Below are 15,255 nucleotides of genomic sequence, written 5' to 3'. Positions count from 1 at the left end.
TTTTGAGAGAATCTATTTGTAGACACAGTGCTATATAAAATGCTAAAAGAAAGGTAATCTGACCAAAACTTTCCTAGGAATAATTGTGTCTACTTGAGAAAACAAATGTGTGTGTGTGTGTGTGTGTGTGTGTGTGTGGCTATAGCCCAAACTTAGGACATGAGCATTTGATTTAAACAGAGGAAAGCTTTGGTGGCACCAATTATGGGGCTTGTTTATTTAGCATTGGGAGTATGTGGGGATGACATATAGCTTAGTAGCTTATGCTCTTTTGGCTCAGAAAATAAAGACAGTGAAAGAGGCAGATAAGTTTAATTTTTATCATGGATTATGACATAATAAGTAATTTTTTCCTAAATATAGCCTGAAGTTATGTCACCTAACAACCCCAGTGGTGTCACAAAACTCTATTGAGGCTGACTATATATGCAGCTGGTATATCACTGACCAAAGATGCCAGCTTGATCCACCTTCTTAGAACAGCTAGCCAGCAACCTCCCAGCTCAACAGATTCCATAAAAGGACTAATAGGATTTTACTACTCCAAAAATTATTTGCCAAAGAAGAAAAACCTACAAATAAATTTATAGATTTAGGAAATTCATGAATGTCCAAATGTTTGAATAACAAGTTACTCCATGCTTAACAAAGAATAAGAGTAAGAAGCTCCTTAGAACAACTGATTATTTAACTAGCAAAGCCCTCTAATAACTGTTTACTCAAAAGACTTGTTTGAAAACCTGCTTTCTGTGTCCATTAGTATAAAGCTAAAACACCACATATTTTGTCCAGCTATGACCCAAGCTTTCCTACTGAAAGAAATGCCTTAATATTGACTTAAAAATAACTACCTTTAGCCTCCCTGTCCTGACACTGATAAGACTGTCAAAGTAGTATTCTCTCTTACTGCAGTAAGAAACAAATGTTGCTTTGCTCTAACCACAGGTTCTTTTGGCAGCTTTTCCAGGGAGCTGGCTGTCAGCATTCCCAATCCCAAGCTATTAACTGCCTCGTTCTAGTGCTTCATCCGTAGTTCAGAAATGGAGAATGCTAGAGCTCACTTTACCATATACTTAGGAGACACAGAGTTGCCAGTTCATATCGGAACTTCATGTTTGGTATTTTGAGGAAGTGCCTATTTTCTTTCTCCACATTTCTGCTTTCTCATTTGAAAAGATCTAGTGCAAGGAAAGCAAAATCTTAAGGAATTTTTGAGGTACGACAGGTATCAAAGATATTGACTGGGGAAGAGGGCCTGGAAAACATTGGTTAGAGGGACTGCTCAGAAGGAGTGAGATTACAGACCTTAAAAGCAAGAGATAATCCTGAATTTTCCAGAGGAGTTCAATGAAATAACACGAGCCTTTCATAGTGTAGGAGAAGGTCGAAGAGTCAGCAGAAGAAATGTGCTGACAGAAAAAGGATTTAGCAGATACTGGTAGCTAGAGGATTGTGACCCCCCAGGGCTAGCTTTGGGGAGGGAGTCAGGACAGGGTCTACAAATAGGGATCCACCCACAGCTGAAGGAGTAGAAATGGGGACCTTATCCTATAACCACAAGGAACTGAATTCTCCCTACAAACTGAAGGAGTAGGACAGATCCTGAAAGCCTATAGAAGCAGAGCTCTGGTGACACCTTGAATTTAGTCCAGGGAGACTGATGTTGAATTTCTGACCTAAATCCCTGTGAAATAATACAAATGTATCGCTTAATTGTATCGTTAACTGTGTTACAATTGTGTTACTAATTCTGTAGTAGCTAGTTTTTTAAAAAATAGTAGCCAAAGGAAACTAATATAAGAAAGGTGACACAAATCTCTTATTGAATTAGTCAGCTGTCCTATTGTAGAGAAACAATATCCAACACCCATAATTTAAAGCAGGAAAGATTGAATTTGTCTCATGGTTTCAAGGGTTTGGTCCATGGTTGGCAGAGTTTGGCAGAACACTGTGGTGGAGAATAAAACCACTTAGTTCTTGGTAGCAAGGAAGCAGAGCAGGGGAATTGTGTTAGAGAGGAAGGGCTGGGGACTATATATAGGACCCAAATGCACACCTCCACAACCCCAGACACACCCACAAGCATGCTCCTTCAAACCCTGGACAGATCCCAAGCCAATCAAGTTGATACAATCAAGCTTAACCATCAGACTTATACTAGACTTGACTTTATTTTCTTTTACTTTATATTAAGTACATGGGAAATGTGTACATATTACTATAGTTTGGATCTTAATGTCATTCAAAGGCCCAGGTGTTAAGGCTCGGTCCCCAGTCTGTGGCACTACTGACGGGTGGTGGAGCTTTTAAGAAGTGGGGACCAGTGTGCAGTTGGGTCATTGGGGAAAGGGACTGGAAAGGGACACTGGGATCTCAGGCTCTCATTTTCTTCTGTCTTTGCTTCCTGTCTACCATTGTGCTTCGATGTTCTACCTCACAGGCTCAAAGGATATGGAGTTAGCTGATCACAGACTTAAATTTCCAAACAAACATTTTCATTTTAAAGTTAATCATCTTGAACATTTTGTTACAGTAATGGAACTCTAAAGGATATTAAACGTAACTAGTGGCAAGAGCAGGACTCTAATGGTGCCTTTGATTGTATTCCTTTTAATAAAAAAATCTCTTAATTATTTGAAAGCATTTCAAGTGTGATTCACATGTTTCAATCTTATCATAATGAGATCATTCTAGAAGTTTTAGCTTCCCAGAGCAGAAAAGTTAGGTAGATGGTACATACACTTATCTTTACTTTCATATTTTTGGGTTGGCAATAAATGGTTAATTCCCTGTTAGAATAGTTGTATTCTCAAAACTCATCCATCTCATTTATTTTTTCATACATATTTCGTCTGAGTCTAAAGTACAAGTCGTAATGCAATTCACTCACAGAACTTGGAATATATTAATAAATACAAAGTGATTTACTTGAATGCCTGTAACATAAACAAGAATTTATTAGGGGTTTGACTTCTCTAATGTACATGTTTGTGGAACCATATTGGTAATTATAAATACTATTAATCTTCCAGACATTCATGAAAAGAATGAAGCTATACACCATTGATTAATAGAAGTGGTGCTGACAAAACAAAGGAAAGTTCATTTTTTTTTTCATTTCTAACACATTACAGAATATATCCAAACCCTTGTGTCCAAACAAAAAACATTTTGTTTATTGAGGCAGGCCTCTCCTGCAGGCAGCATTTATTGTTCTTTATGAAAAGTATAATTACCTACTTGTGGGTGTTTGGGGTCATTAATTCTATTGATATATCATTCTCTTGATTTTTAGAAACTTACTTCCTGAGATTATAAATAAAAAAGTCAAGGAACAGCTAGTAAAAATTTTTTCCCACATTGTAGGTTGACTCTTAGCTCTACTGGTGGTTTCTTTTGTAGTGCAGAAGCTTTTTAAAAAGATGAGATCCCAATTGTTGCTTCTTTATGCTAGTTCCCATGCTACTGAAGATTTGTTCACAATGTCTTTTCCTATGCCAATGTTTTCAAGATTTCTACCTAAATTATCTTCCAGCAAGTTTAGTGTTTCTGTTTTAGTATTTAGATCTTTAAACCACTTGGATTTCAGTTTAGTGCATGATCAAAGATAGGGGTCTACTTTTAGTCTTTGGCAAGTTGAACTCCAATTTTTCATTAAAGAGGCTTTCTTCCAGGGAGGATGGTTGGCTCCTTTGTCAAAGATGAGGTAGCTGAGTACATCTGGAGTTGTTTCTTCATCTTCTCATCTACTCCACTGATTCTCAGGTCTATTTCTTTGCCAATTACATGCTATTTTTATTACAGTGGTTGTGTAGTATATTTTCAAGTCAGGGATTGTGATACCTCCTGACATGTCTCTGTTGCCTAGAATAGCTCGTGCTATTCTAGTTCTCTTCTGGCTCCAAACGAAATTTTGGATTGTTTTCTTTGGTTCAGTGAAACATACTATTGGGATTTCAATCGTGATTGCACTGAATCTGTACAGCAGTTTTGGAAGTATGGCCATTTTCACCATACTGGTTTTTCCTAAAGAATCATACCACGGTGATATATGCTCATCCATGTTTACAGTGGCAAAGTTTGCATTAGATAAAATTTGGAAACAGCTTATGGCCCATTAACTGAAGACTCGATAAAGAAGATGTGTTTAAAAAAAATGGAGTACTACTCAGCCATAAACTAGAGACATTTATAGCTAAGTAGATGCACATTAAGGACATACTCCTAAATGGAATTAATAGGGCACACATGTGAAAATACTAAATATTTTCTCTGGTGTTATAAACTAAAAGTGTAAATTAGAATCAAAATGTAAAATTGATATTATGTAATAGAAAAAAAATACCTAAATGTGCAGGGGAAGTGGGAGGGATAGGGGAAAGCTAAGAAGGGAAAAGAAAAAATAAGAAAAAAGGAAAAAAAAAGTTTCTGTAAATAGGGAAGGGTGTAGCGGGTGAAATGGAGGGCAGGGGAATGGGAAAAAAACAAGAACCAAGACACATCATGTAAAGGTACAAGATACCAATGGTGAATGTAACTACTGTATACCTAACATGTGCCAATAAAGAAAAAAGGAAAAGCAAAAGTCAAGCATATGCTCAAACCAAGTTAGATGAAACAAGTTAGACTCTACTCTAAGTCCAGTTTGGGTGGATTACAAAAATGCCTAGGGTGTTGGGGGATTCTGTATAAATGAGTGAAGTTAGCTGGGCATCAGGCAGTAGGAAACAGTGGGCCCCATGATAAACAGGGAAGGAAAATCTGTCTGAAGGAGGGATCTGCTCCAGTGATCCAGCCAGCCCTGGTAGCATGTGAATAAGGGCAGGATAGTACCAGGCTCAATATTTTTAAAAAAGCCAAATATATTCTTATTCTTATGAAATTTCCTGAGTTTTAAAACATTAGTAAGTAATTATGTAAACTCACTTGCAATTGTCAGTTTGAGATCTCTCATCTCAGGCTGTTTGACAAAAGGAAAGCAAAGCAGTACACACTGCTGCAGGCTTGTAAATAACTCTCACAGAAGTTCACAGTTGTAGAGATGCTGACAGATAGCAACAACTCTTGTCACTCCGGTGCCAGGTAAAATGTCATAGTTTCAAAGACCTTCCTTGTCCAAGTTCAAAGATCTAGAAACTAGGTAGAGCAATGATTACTGAAGAGGCCCATTGGATCCTGCACTCTTTCTGATCTTGACTTTTTCTCTAAGGCAACTTCGAAGAGCAGAGAAGAAGAAGGTGGAAGATAACCAGCTTCAGTGGTTTCATTATTGGTTCACTTTAACTGAGGCAAACGGAAGCAAATTCCTCTACTTGATCCTTGAGAATAGTAATGCTACTTCATAGTCTCAAATGGCTACTAAAAGGGTTCTAAAAATAAAAATCAATTAGAAAAAAATAAAACCAATTGTTTTATCCCTTTTCCTCCTTTTCTTCTGCCTTATCATTCAAAGACCAAAAATAACCTATCTTTAAAATTTTTGCAAGCATAAAAATCATTAATAAAAGTTCTTTTTGGTAAACCAAGTTTTATATGATAAAATAGAGACATACAGAATTACTGACTGGGGTCAAATTCTGAAAGAATCTTCTTGTCCATTCACCCAGCAGACACTGGCAAGCTAAGCAAAAAAATGGCAGTCCTTTATTAATTTATTTGATTCAATTGTTTGCATTTTTGTTTATCTACCCATCTGTTTGATACTTAACAAGCTATTTCTATAAGCTAAGAATTATGCTAATTGCTAGAGTATAAAGAAAAACAACTTTACCAGCATTAAAAACTGGTAAACTGGTGCTTGGAGCAGGTACAAATCATAAGTTAAACTAAGGATGCCAATTATTGTTATTGTTGAAGTTGTGTCTGACAATCGTTGAACATTTACTATGTGCAAGGCACTGTTTTACATATGTTATGTATATTACATTTAATTCAAATAATAACTAAAAAAAGATACTATTGTCATCCTGGCTTATCCAGTAAAACTAGAAATGAGACCAGATCCATTCAATTATTTTGTCTTTAAAGCCTGCAGACATAATTACTAACACTGAAGTTATAAATTATAAGAAAAGTACAATTAGTTGTGACAGACAAGAAGGGGATTCCATAAAAATGCCTTCAAATGGGAGCTGAAGAAGTACTAGATTTTGACACTTATTTTCTTTTTGCCAACATTGCTATGACTATGGCTATTAGCCCGTATTTTATGTATTACATTTAAAATCATGTGCATGATTAGATTAATTACAAAACAATGGAGTGATTAGTAGTTTTACAGGTAGGTATAAGTACTGATTTTGGGATATATAATTCTGTTAAGCAGTGATTTCAGCAATCAACTGTTCTTATGTCTTTAAAATGTCTCTGATAGGTAAAACTGTAACCAATGTGAAATATTCCATATTTAACAAAATCACAACTTTTAAAGTTAATTTTTAATCGCCTTTTTAAAGTTAAAGTTAATTTTAAAGTTTAAAGTTTAAATTTTTAAACATTAAAAAAAATTCTTCCCATAAAGGGGAAGCTGAATATAGATATTTTTCCATCCTGGGGTTATTAATTAAACAAACTCCATTTAAAAAAAATTTTTTTTTTTGGTACCAAGTATCGAACTTGGAACCTTGTACTTATGAGGCAGGTGGCAGAACCGCTGAGCTAAATCCCTGGGCCAAAAGCCAATTAAAAACATTTTTGATTACTAAGGTAAACACACTTGGAAGTGAGGAGTACTTTACCTAAACAGTTTCATTGTTGACTAAACCACCCCTAAAGCATTAGAAATGAGTTTTAGGGAAGGCTGACTAAGACCTAGTTTCACATTCCAAGTTTTGATTTCTCTTCCCTGTGACTCCTACTCTTTGGCCTCAAAATGGTTCCCCATGGCTCTCAGAGACGTACTCTTGATCATACAGGGTTAGTCTGAGTGCCAATCTCATCTCTGTGGCCACCATAATTGATTTCAACAGATCTGCTTTAATAACTCTGGACTTGGGAACTAGCTGGAGCACACAAAATGGGTAATAATACCCAGGTAATCTGTTCCCAGAGGTAGGAAGAGTGGCTGATGACTGCAAATAATGTCCATCACTACAAAGACTGCATATTCATTACACATGCTTCTGTATATCGAGTTTTAAAAATCCCCATAAATATGTACTGCACTACTGGGTGCACAACACAATGATTAAAACATGGATTCTGCCTTCTCTGAGTTTATAGCCTCTGCAAGTGAAGTGTAAGTTCTACAAGGTTAAAAAGACCAAAGAAAAACCTTACAAGCCCTGCACACCTGAGAGCATGACAGATGTTCTGTTCCAAACAATGACAGACAGCCGAGGTTGTGGAGAACTTGAGTAATCCAGAAAAAGGTTAGCTAATACTTAGTTTTCTAATTAAGAAAATATGCCCTCCTCTGTAGCATGCTTCCCATTAAAGATAGCTTCTGTTAGGAAAAATAAAAAAAGGTCAATTTACATTTTGCTACTTTAGAGAATTTCATTTGTTTGGATAATTAGCATTTGGGAATATCTGAATTTTGTAATTCAGATGAATTTAAAATGATATCCAAAAAATCACCTTTGTGTCTATCATACATAGCATTAGCAGTGTGCACACTGCACTGCACATGTAAAAATTTTTAAAGCATCTATAACCAATGCCCTTCCTTTTTCTCTGACCTATCTGCATGCTGTATTAAAACAGTATTGCATTATTTCTTCTAAAGCACTTTTTCTTCTCTTTTTCTAGGGAACTACTACTTATCCTCCAAAATACAGCTGAAATGTAAGTTAGCTGTTTTTTTCAGACAATGCCTATTTACAGTCTTATAACTGAACATCTCATAGAGGTCCCTTATAGCAGCCCATAGACTGAGAAGGCAAGCACCTGTCCCTTGTTTGTCCCCGGTCTCCACAGGCTACCATCCTGCCTGATACTGCAGATAATCTATGCAGATTTGTTCCTTTGCCCCTTCTGCCCTCCTCCTGGAAGAGTATTCTGTGAAATCTTTTCATAGCAAGATGAAACTTGAGAGATTAAGTCAGCCTTATTTCTGTAGGAGCTTCAATTGGGAAAGCAAATAGCTTTGCTAGGTCTAATCCTTTTCTTCTGATTTCCAATTTATATTATGAAGAAAGCTACGCACGCAATCACAGAGGATCCAGCGCTCAGAGCTACTGCGCTGGCAGGAAGGGTGCAGAGAGGCTTCAAAATAACTGCGCACTGCTAGGCACCTCAATTCCAGAGTATTTTGTCTGGTAACAGCACTGGGATTCTGAGAACCTAAAACTTTCTTGGCTCAGAAATACATTTGCAATTATTGAGCTCAGAGAAAGCTCTACTGAAAATTTCATTTGCTAGAAATGTGACTGGGGATTGGAAGAGTACCCCTGAGCCGTTGTAAATGAGAAGGATGTTCGTTATTTGAAATGCTTTCTTTTGTTCTATTAATGAGAAGAAAGCAAACTGAAAAGGCAATGTTTGCCCAAATCTCACTCTCACACGTTTTTCAACTGAATCACCATAATTAAAGCAAAGAGAACATGGTTAGAATGGTGTTGGACAGCATACTCATCACTGGATAAGGTCCCAGGACCTGGTACCTGAGTCTCCGGGTGAGAGGTGAACTGCTTTCTGAGCAATATACTTAGGCTCCAATTCACATGATTCAAAATTAATACAACAATGTCTGCCAGTGACTTTCTATCAAGACCAGTTATGTTGCTGGCTGTGGTGGCCCAGGCTTGCAGTCCTAGCATTCTGGGAGGCTGAGGCCTGAGGATCACAAGCTGAAGCCCAGTTCAGGCCACTTCAAGAGACTCTGTGTCAAAACAAATAAACCAACCAACCAACCCCAAGGGGGGTGGGGACTAAAAAGGTTGAGGCTCCAGTTTACTGCAAAGGCCCTGGGCGATATGCCCAGTACTGAGAAAAGACAATGTAAAAAACAAATAAAAAGCAATCACCTCAGGGCTATAGTAGTTGAATTAACCCAATCTCTCACCCCTCTAAAAAATAGTCCTGTTAAATGGCTCATTCATTCCTCTGATTTGTATCCAACACCAGGCACAAATGACTGCATTTGCCTGAGGTCTCAGGCAACCTGTCTGCTCTTCTAACATTGCTCTCACACTACAAAGTAAAATCAAAATATCTACTTAATTTCAAATCAAATATACTTCTCTGGTCTGGCTTCCATAAATTTAAACAAAAATCCATTGTATATGGTTGGCCCAACTCTTAGGAAAACGGAATGTAATATTGTAAACTGGGCTCAATTTGCAGAAGTTGTACTTGTACATTTTCCTTCTGTCTACAAGTTTAGTGTGCCTCAGATTCATGCTAGCTGCAACTGTTTCTTTAGCTTTGGCCTTTCACATTCTTCTTGGCCATGGGTGTCACTGGCTACTGGGCTTTACAAACTCTTGGCAGCCAGATCACAAACTGTTAGAATCAATGTCAGTTCATGTGGCTGGAGGATCTCTCAGGAGAGGGAGAACCGGTAGGTGTAAGCAAAACCCAGTCTGGGATGAGATGCACACCAGGTAACTGTGGAAACATATTCCCACCCCTAACCCACTGCTAGACACGGATTCTGTTTACCACTGCCAACAAGACTTGCTTCAGTGTCTACAGCACTTACTAACAGACAGATTGATCAAGGCTAATGACATAACTGCTAGATTTGGAAGAGACAGCAAAATAATTTTCTGATATAATGACTATGATGGTTAATTTTGTGCCTACTTGACTAAGCCACAGGGTGTCGATCTAGATGTAAGGAAGTTTCTGGATAAGGTTATGATTTGAATCAGTGGATTGAGCAGAGTGAGAGCCTTCCCTGATGTACAGGATTCTCATTCAACCCATTGGATTGGATAGGACAGACAGACTGAATAAGAGAAAATTTTGTCTTTCTCTCTCTCTCTTTCTCTCTCTCTCTCTGTATGGGTGTCTTCAACTGGGGAGAGGTGGACATAATCTTATGCAAAGAAGTGGCCTCTTACTCAAGCTCACACATTATGGGAAAAGGGAGAGGTTATGGAAAGGATTAACACTGTAGTTATTCACATCTCAGTATAAGCCAGAAGGACTCTCAAAAATCATTACAAGAACAAAAAAAGTCATATCATCACAAAAGACAGAATGAAGGAATAAAGGAAAGGAGAAGTAAAACAGACTCATAGAGAAGTCTTATAAACATGTTATAAAAATCTTGCAAGAGACCCATATCAAGTTGCATATTCACATATAGATACACAAAAAAACATTTGTCTGACCGAGGAAGTTAAAATTGACCCTATTCATCAAGTGAGAGAAGAAGAACATGTAGAACTCACGTTGAGTTGAAGCTCATCTGTCCACTGCCCAATCAGACGATAACCGGGGTTGGTGGTGTTTGTCGTCTGGTACTGGAAGATGTCATAGCGCCCAGGTGCGTCCCCGTTCTTGTTGAACATCACAGGGGTACCAGCACTACCTGAAGAAGACAAGGAAAAGACAGATTTTAGGGTCAAACAAGATTCCTCCCACCTCTTATGTTACAGGTGAGTCTGGAGATCTGCAGCGAACAATAAAGGAAAATCCAAGTTGCTTAAAAAGTTATTCCAATGTTCTTACAATTAATAGGCAGGTAGGTAGGTTACCATCAGAGCCTATGAGTACTAATTATACAAGGTAGGACAATGTGCCTCTCTCTTTTGAATAGTTCTACGTCTCAACATTTCTTCAAAGTGTATTCTAGACTGTTTTCTCTAATGAAGAATGAAAACTGTACATACTATTTTTCAGAGATGCCATTAAGTTCTATCATAATGCTACTGTTGCTAAAGACTGTTTATCATGATGGTCATTATTATTTTAGCTTTTATCCTACACTAAATTATGGTCACTCAGGAACAATGTATACTGTTGCATTTGTAGGTATGTGTACAATATATACATATACGCACACACCATACATTTACCATTTGTGTGTGTGTGTGTGTGTGTGTGTGTGTGTGCATGTAAGGCTAGATGAATGAAAGACTTTTAACATTAAATTCATGGAAAAACTGAGAAAATATACAAACAATGCAGACATGAGTTTCCATTAGTTTTAGCAATAGTTATAATTATAAAACCTAATTGACAATGTGAAACAGGAAGAAAAGGGCTAAAGGTGTAGGGAAAGTGGGAAAGGTAGGGGAAAGGTAATAATGGAAAAGAAAAAAAAATGAGAAAATGGAAATAAATTGTCTGTAAATACGGAAGGGAGGAGGGGTAAAGGGAGGGCAGGGACAAGGGGAAAAATGAGAACCAAGACCTGTCATGTAAAGGTACAAGATCCCAATGATGAATGTAACTGTACTGTACACCTAAAATGTACCAATAAACTCAATGAAAAAAATAAAAATAGTAAAAAGTAACAGTGTTATTTCGTGCATGGCTCCACGAAAACAAGAAAAATACCACTGGCCTCCTAATATGTAGTTATAGGTTAATACTTGATTAATATCCTTACCAGAAAGGATTTACGAGCAAGTGTCTAGGTCATGAACAAGTTGGAATAAAACCACTGATAACAGAATTTTGTACCACTCTCTTTTCTGATGGGGAGAACTGGGATAAAGTGCTAGGCAGTGAGCTCATGAGGCACTTTTCATAACTGCTCATTACAAACTTGGCATTAAGAGTGGCGGAGCTCCGCATCTGGCTAGTGATGTTTCAGCCTCTGCAGAGTTTGGGTCATCATGAGTATTTATATTAATGACATGGAGAAAAGAAAATATCAGTGTGTTGATACTTGAGTTAGGTTCCGTAGCAAGTGAGTGATGTGGATAGGATATGTGAAAGGTGAAGTTTATTGTTCACAGATCCCAGAGGTAAGAGAGCAGAATATTTCATAGCAGGACTAAGGGGCAGGGAAGGATAGGACACACTGAGGACATAAGCACTCGATCAGAAGGCAGGAAGCAAGAGAGACAGGGACAATGCTGTAGGCCAGAGACTACGCTGGTATTCAGGGTACCAGCCAGGTGCATTTCCTGTGACATGGGCGGATTCAGAGAACACAAAGCTGAGCATGGAAACTGTAGATTATATTGCTTGGGTTCACCAGGCAGAGACCAGAGAAAGATGGTCCAGTGGTTTAGAGCACAGGGTCCCTTGACTCTTGGGAGCACAGATACAGCAACTGGATGGCAACTACCTTAAACTACATAGATCAAGAGTGACCAGACGGGGCAGGACAACAAGATGGACACAGAGGCACCATTCACGTGCATGAAAGTTAGGACCACATGTTAACTAGACAGGAGAAGCCATGCTTCAAATAGTATTTTTAAAAAGCCAAAACTTAAAGAAAACATATGATCTTGACAATGTTCTGACATCAATGATCACTCAATAGAAGAATGAAATTAACGTAAGAAAATAAGTGTCCAGAAGACAGGACAATGCAATGAGTCGTAAGGAACAGGTGCAGATGCCACCTCATACTGAAAGTGACCATACAGAGAGTGAGCAATTCAATGTTATAGACAGACCAGAGGAATAGCTAAGGACTTCACACCATCCTACATGGTGGCAAGATTTTAGAATACTGCTGAATATTAAAAAAGAACAAAAGAATCAGAGATCGTGGCGAGCTAAATAATGGTTTAATTACCTCCAAATTCTAACCCATGGGACCTATGAGTGCTACATTTTATGGCAAAAGGATCTTTGCTGGTGTGACTAAGTTGAGAACCATGACATGGGAGATCATTCTGGATAATCTGAGTGGGCCAGTGGACTCACAAGTAAGGAGGAAGGTAGCTATGCTCACCACTATACTACGAATGTTTGCTCACAAGCAAGGAGGATGGAGAAGATGTGATGATAAAAACAAGAAGTTGGGGGGCCAGGGATCTAGCTCAGTGGCACTGTGCCTGCCTCATAAGTGCCTGGGTCCTGAGTTTGATCCCCAGTACCAAAAACAAAACAAAAAACAAACAAGAAGCTGGTGTAGTGACAGAAGGGACCCTTAGTAGGGTTAAAGAACTGGGCTCCTTTTACAGGGCCTTTTAGAAAATGTAGCGTCTATATGGCTACAAGCAGCAAGCAGTTTTTAGGAGTTCTATGACTTGAAGCTGACAGGGTCTGGTTTTGACACCAATCAAAACTGCAAAACTGTCCCTCCTAGTGCCAGTGGCCATGTCTGCCCCAGTTCCCTTCTTATTCCACAAGACCAAGCCCCTAGCAATGAGCCTAATATCCTGTGAATCAAGTGTTGACTGTCAGCGGAGTAGAGACAGGATGCCCATCCCATAATAGAACTGCAGCCCCAAATTTGATGGTGATCCAGCTTTGGGAGCACCCACTCCTCCAGACTGGCTTTGTACTGCTTCCTATTACAATAAAGCGATAAATAATCAAGTACTTTCACGCTGCGCTGGTTTTCTCTGACTCCTCTTCCTTTTTCTAAATCTGAAAGATAGGCCTGGTGAGGGTGAGCCTGGGCACCACCAGACTTCAGACCCATAGAACATGTACCTCTGGAATGGTGCAAGGCATAGTTCATAAAATGAGGTGGCCTCCAGGAACTAGAAAAGGTGAGAAGGTGGATTCTCCACAGCATCTCTAAGAAGAAATCAGCCCTGCCTTCACCTTCCCTAGGGCCCGTGGAACCTGTGCTGGACTTCCAGACTATAGAACTTTGAGCTCATGCATTGGTGTTATGTAAGTCATTTAGCTCTTGGTAACTTTTTATTGTAGGAGTAGGAAATCATTTAGAACAGCAGGACACAGACTGCAACAATTTCTAAGTGAGGAAGCACACTTAGGTCTAGAGAGGGGGAGACACTTGTCCAGTCATTCAGATAATTAAACAAGATAGGGGTCAGTAACTTACTTTTGAGTCTTCAAAAATGTGTTTGAACTCCAGGTTTACTAGTTAATAATATATGTGTGCTCTTGTCCTTAAGAAAGTGAAACATACAGTATTCAGTTTCACTACACTGATCATCACTTATATTACATTTTTCATAGGGTTGGAGTGAGGATTAACTCTAATAGCATATTTCACGTACAGACACTCCATGTTTAACAACTGGGTTCCCCTCCCGTGACTAAGTTGCTAAATGAATTGGTCACTAAATGAGGAATTGCATAGCGTATGTACATTACAATACTGGGAATAAAGAGTGGTCCAAGGAAGTTCCAACTTGACAATACTATAATATAGAACAGAACATAAAACTATAGTACTGTATGGTACAGTACAATCAGCAAAACTTACAGTACTGCACTACAGAAGAAACCAACATAATTCTGCACTGGCCCTCATATTCCTGGGTTGTACGTCTGAGTGGAGGCCATAAGTCTAAGCTCTGTGCTAAAGTCCAAACAGGTAGGTCATTAAGTGAGGATTACCTTACTTCCTTCCAGGTCTTTTACATCATAAATGCTTGGTCGATGGTAATGATTTTTATGGTTTCTTTTGAAGATACATATTCTTAAATTCAAGAAGCTGGCATTGAACTCAAGATCCTTACGCCTCGGCCTCCCTAACTGCTGGTGTCATAGTTATGTGCACCTGGCTCTGTAATGAATTTCACCTGTTTTTATTTCCATTGTTGTTTTACTTGCTGATATCTGAGAACCAGACGGCAGGCAAGGATAAACAGATTAATGTCTGTTCCAGTGTATCAATATTGCCCCTTTAGCTGGTATCTAATTAAAATTTGTCCTCTGATAGAAACTTTATTTATTTATTTTTGGGGGGTCAGGGTCTCACTACATAGTTGAGACTGACCTGGAACTCACTATGTAGCCCAGGCTGATCCTGAACTCACAGCGATCCTCCTGCCTCAGCCTCCCAGATGCTGGGATTACAGGAGTATGGCACTATGACCATCTGAAACATTTTTTTAAAACAAACAACAGGATGGAGCCCTTTTTGAGAATGGGCACTAATCTCCTATGAATAGTACTACTCTGGTCCCACAAATTTGAGTCAATGGCTGAACCTGTGAGAAGCCAAAGGTACTATATTTAAATATGTATCTCTGTTTTACATAGACATCATCCTCAGAGAACGCACAAGTGGCCATTTTATCATAGCAGAAATCTCTCCATCCTGCTTCTGTAAGAATCAACAGAAACCTTCCCAACATAGGGAGAAAACAAACAAAACATCAGCAAGAAAAAATTCTTAATATTGACTGTTTTTAATGGGTCTTCCAAGTATAAAAGAAGAAATAAAATCTGAATTTCTCATGTTATTAGCAAGAA

At 38.5% G+C, this 15,255-nt stretch overlaps 1 protein-coding gene across 3 annotated transcripts in view; it reads right to left on the bottom strand.

Annotated features, from left to right (window-relative positions):
• Grm7 (glutamate metabotropic receptor 7) overlaps positions 1 to 15,255 on the bottom strand; it is an 865,940-nt gene that overhangs the window by 260,615 nt on the left and 590,070 nt on the right. For all 3 annotated transcript variants that reach the window (XM_010640462.3, XM_033756960.1, XM_010640455.3), the window contains exon 7: positions 10,341 to 10,480. In XM_010640462.3, the coding sequence (XP_010638764.1) occupies positions 10,341 to 10,480 (140 nt within the window). The remainder of the gene's footprint in view (positions 1 to 10,340; positions 10,481 to 15,255) is intronic.

This window comes from Fukomys damarensis, unplaced genomic scaffold, assembly GCF_012274545.1.
Source record: "Fukomys damarensis isolate Sample0158 unplaced genomic scaffold, DMR_v1.0_HiC HiC_scaffold_28, whole genome shotgun sequence".
Taxonomy (NCBI): domain Eukaryota; kingdom Metazoa; phylum Chordata; class Mammalia; order Rodentia; family Bathyergidae; genus Fukomys; species Fukomys damarensis.
This window is presented reverse-complemented; position numbering and strand designations above follow the sequence as displayed.